The sequence below is a fragment of the Bison bison genome, unplaced genomic scaffold (assembly GCF_000754665.1).
Source record: "Bison bison bison isolate TAMUID 2011002044 unplaced genomic scaffold, Bison_UMD1.0 scf7180017864180, whole genome shotgun sequence".
NCBI classification, from domain to species: domain Eukaryota; kingdom Metazoa; phylum Chordata; class Mammalia; order Artiodactyla; family Bovidae; genus Bison; species Bison bison.
Window position 1 is genome coordinate 8,677,650 of NW_011494752.1, and position 2,045 is coordinate 8,679,694.

At 60.7% G+C, this 2,045-nt stretch overlaps 1 protein-coding gene across 1 annotated transcript in view; it reads right to left on the bottom strand.

Annotated features, from left to right (window-relative positions):
• The window catches only part of TOM1L2 (target of myb1-like 2 (chicken)), a 74,837-nt gene that overhangs the window by 6,412 nt on the left and 66,380 nt on the right, over positions 1-2,045 (bottom strand). The window contains exons 14-15 of the mRNA XM_010843166.1: positions 1,907-1,966; positions 397-433 (exon numbers count right to left, since the gene is read on the bottom strand). Coding sequence (XP_010841468.1) covers positions 397-433; positions 1,907-1,966 — 97 coding nt within the window. The remainder of the gene's footprint in view (positions 1-396; positions 434-1,906; positions 1,967-2,045) is intronic.

Sequence of the window (2,045 nt, forward strand, 5' to 3'; positions counted from 1 at the left end):
TCACTGACTTGGTGCTTTTCCATCGTCCAGATCAGCATTGGTGGCAAGGGAGGGAGAGCTGGAAGGGCAATTTCCTCCTTGACCTTGGCAGGGACCCCCACCCCGGCAGGGCTCAGGGCCTCCAGAGGGCCCCAGACCGGCACCCCCTGTGCTGACCGCATGGCGTGTGTTTTGTCTCAGCTGCAATGACCATTCGGGGGTGGGGGGCAGACCAGTCAGGAGTGCCGCCGGTCTGGGGTCCCATGGACCTGGGATGGCCGATTGTGCCTATCAGCACCTCCCACGTCAGCAGGTGACCTGGATGGACAGAGCCCAGGAGTGGGGAGGCGCCAGGGCAGCAAGGAGGTCTCAGAGCCTAGGAAGGGCACGGCCACAGTGGGTCGGAGGCAGGCCTACCTTCGCTCGTGACGCCCTCCTCCAAGTCATCGCCCTTCTGTGGGAGAGCGGAGAGAGGGTGTTAGTGCTGTCCCACGGCCGATTCCGCCTGCGGCCCACCCGCCAGGGCAACACCCAGTGATACTTCCTACTTCCCAACCTGAGTTCTGCAAGAGCATAATGCTGCTCTCATCTTATTGGAGACACAGAAACTTCTGTTTTTAAAAAGTGAAAACAAAAAGCTGAGGAGGCTCTAGATCCTCCAGAAAGGTCAGAAAGAAAAAACTGAACTGTGCAGCTCCTTCCCTGCTGAAACTCGGGGCAGGACCACAGAAGAGCCAGGACAGGCTGGGCTCCGGGCGCCCCTCCACTCCGCAGACCCTCACAGGCAGCTGCATGGCACTGGGTGGTCAGGGCCATGCCAGCAGCTGGAACCGTGTGAGACCTGGAGACATGGGGGTGCCCCCAAGGCACCCCGGCAGAGGGTTGGCTGGGCTCCAGCCTCCTAGGAGCAGCGCCAGTCTCTTCCTGTGCCCCAATTCGGACACTGAGGACGCTCTGGGTGATCAGTTCTGTTTGGGGGATGTGGGGGCCACTGGGTCCTGCACAGACAGTGATGGGTGGTGGACATGACCCCAGCCTCCTTCCTGCCTCCACCCCTGATCTGCCCTCGAGTGCAGGTCCCCCTTGTGAGGTGGGGGGCCAGGTGTGCCCGCCTGCTCTGTGACAGCAGCTGTTTCTCTCCAGGTGTTCTCTTGGGAAGGACCTAATGGGTGCCTCTTCCTCCCCTGGCACGGCCCCCAGGCAGCAGCTTGTGGGGCAGAGAGTGTCTCTGGAAAGCCTGTCTTTGGGATTGGGTGGGCGGTGTGCTGGCCCGGAGCGGCAGGAGATCCTCCTAAGGTCTGCCATCCTAGTTGGGGGCCTGACAGGAGGTGACAAGAAACAGGAGATGAGGTGTCCCCAGGTCAGGGCGACAGTCCCGTCAGCCATGACGTGGGCAAGCACCCCTTTCCAGGGTGCATTTCTCCAACAGCCCCCCAGGGGCTAACAGTGCTTGGCAGGAGGCCAGCACCGGGGCAGGGCAGGGGGATGGGCCAGCACAGCCTCCCCTCTCAGAACCTGCTGCCATGGGGAGACACATGACGTCCTAACCTCCCTGCCCGTCTCTGGGGACAAAGACAGTGGCCTCTGGAGCCAGTAAAGCCAAGATGCCAGGCTACGCTGGGGAAGGGCGATGACAGTGATGGAAAAATAAACACCCACTCACAACTGTGAAAATTTCACAATTAAAATAAAAAAATGAAAACCAAAAAAATTAAAATTAAAAAACGCACAAAAACCAAAAGAATCCAAGAGCATACACCTGGAATCGCAGAGTGACTGGGAAAAGTCAGGGTGCGTCCTCGAGGCGCCTGCCCAGCCTCCCTCCTCCACTCCCCAGGGAGCAGCCCCTCGGGCCCCCAGGCCAGCCCCAAGGGGCCCCGGCCTGGGCCTCGCCACTCCCCACCAAAATAGAAACGTGGAGTCTCACCAGGTCGGTCCTGAGCCACACCTCAATGTCGTCCATGACCGAGGGCTGCACCACGGGGATCTGCGGAGGTGGCAGGCAGCGGCCAGGCAGCCCCCAGCCAGGCAGGGAGACAGAACAGCGGACACGTCAGTGCAGGCAG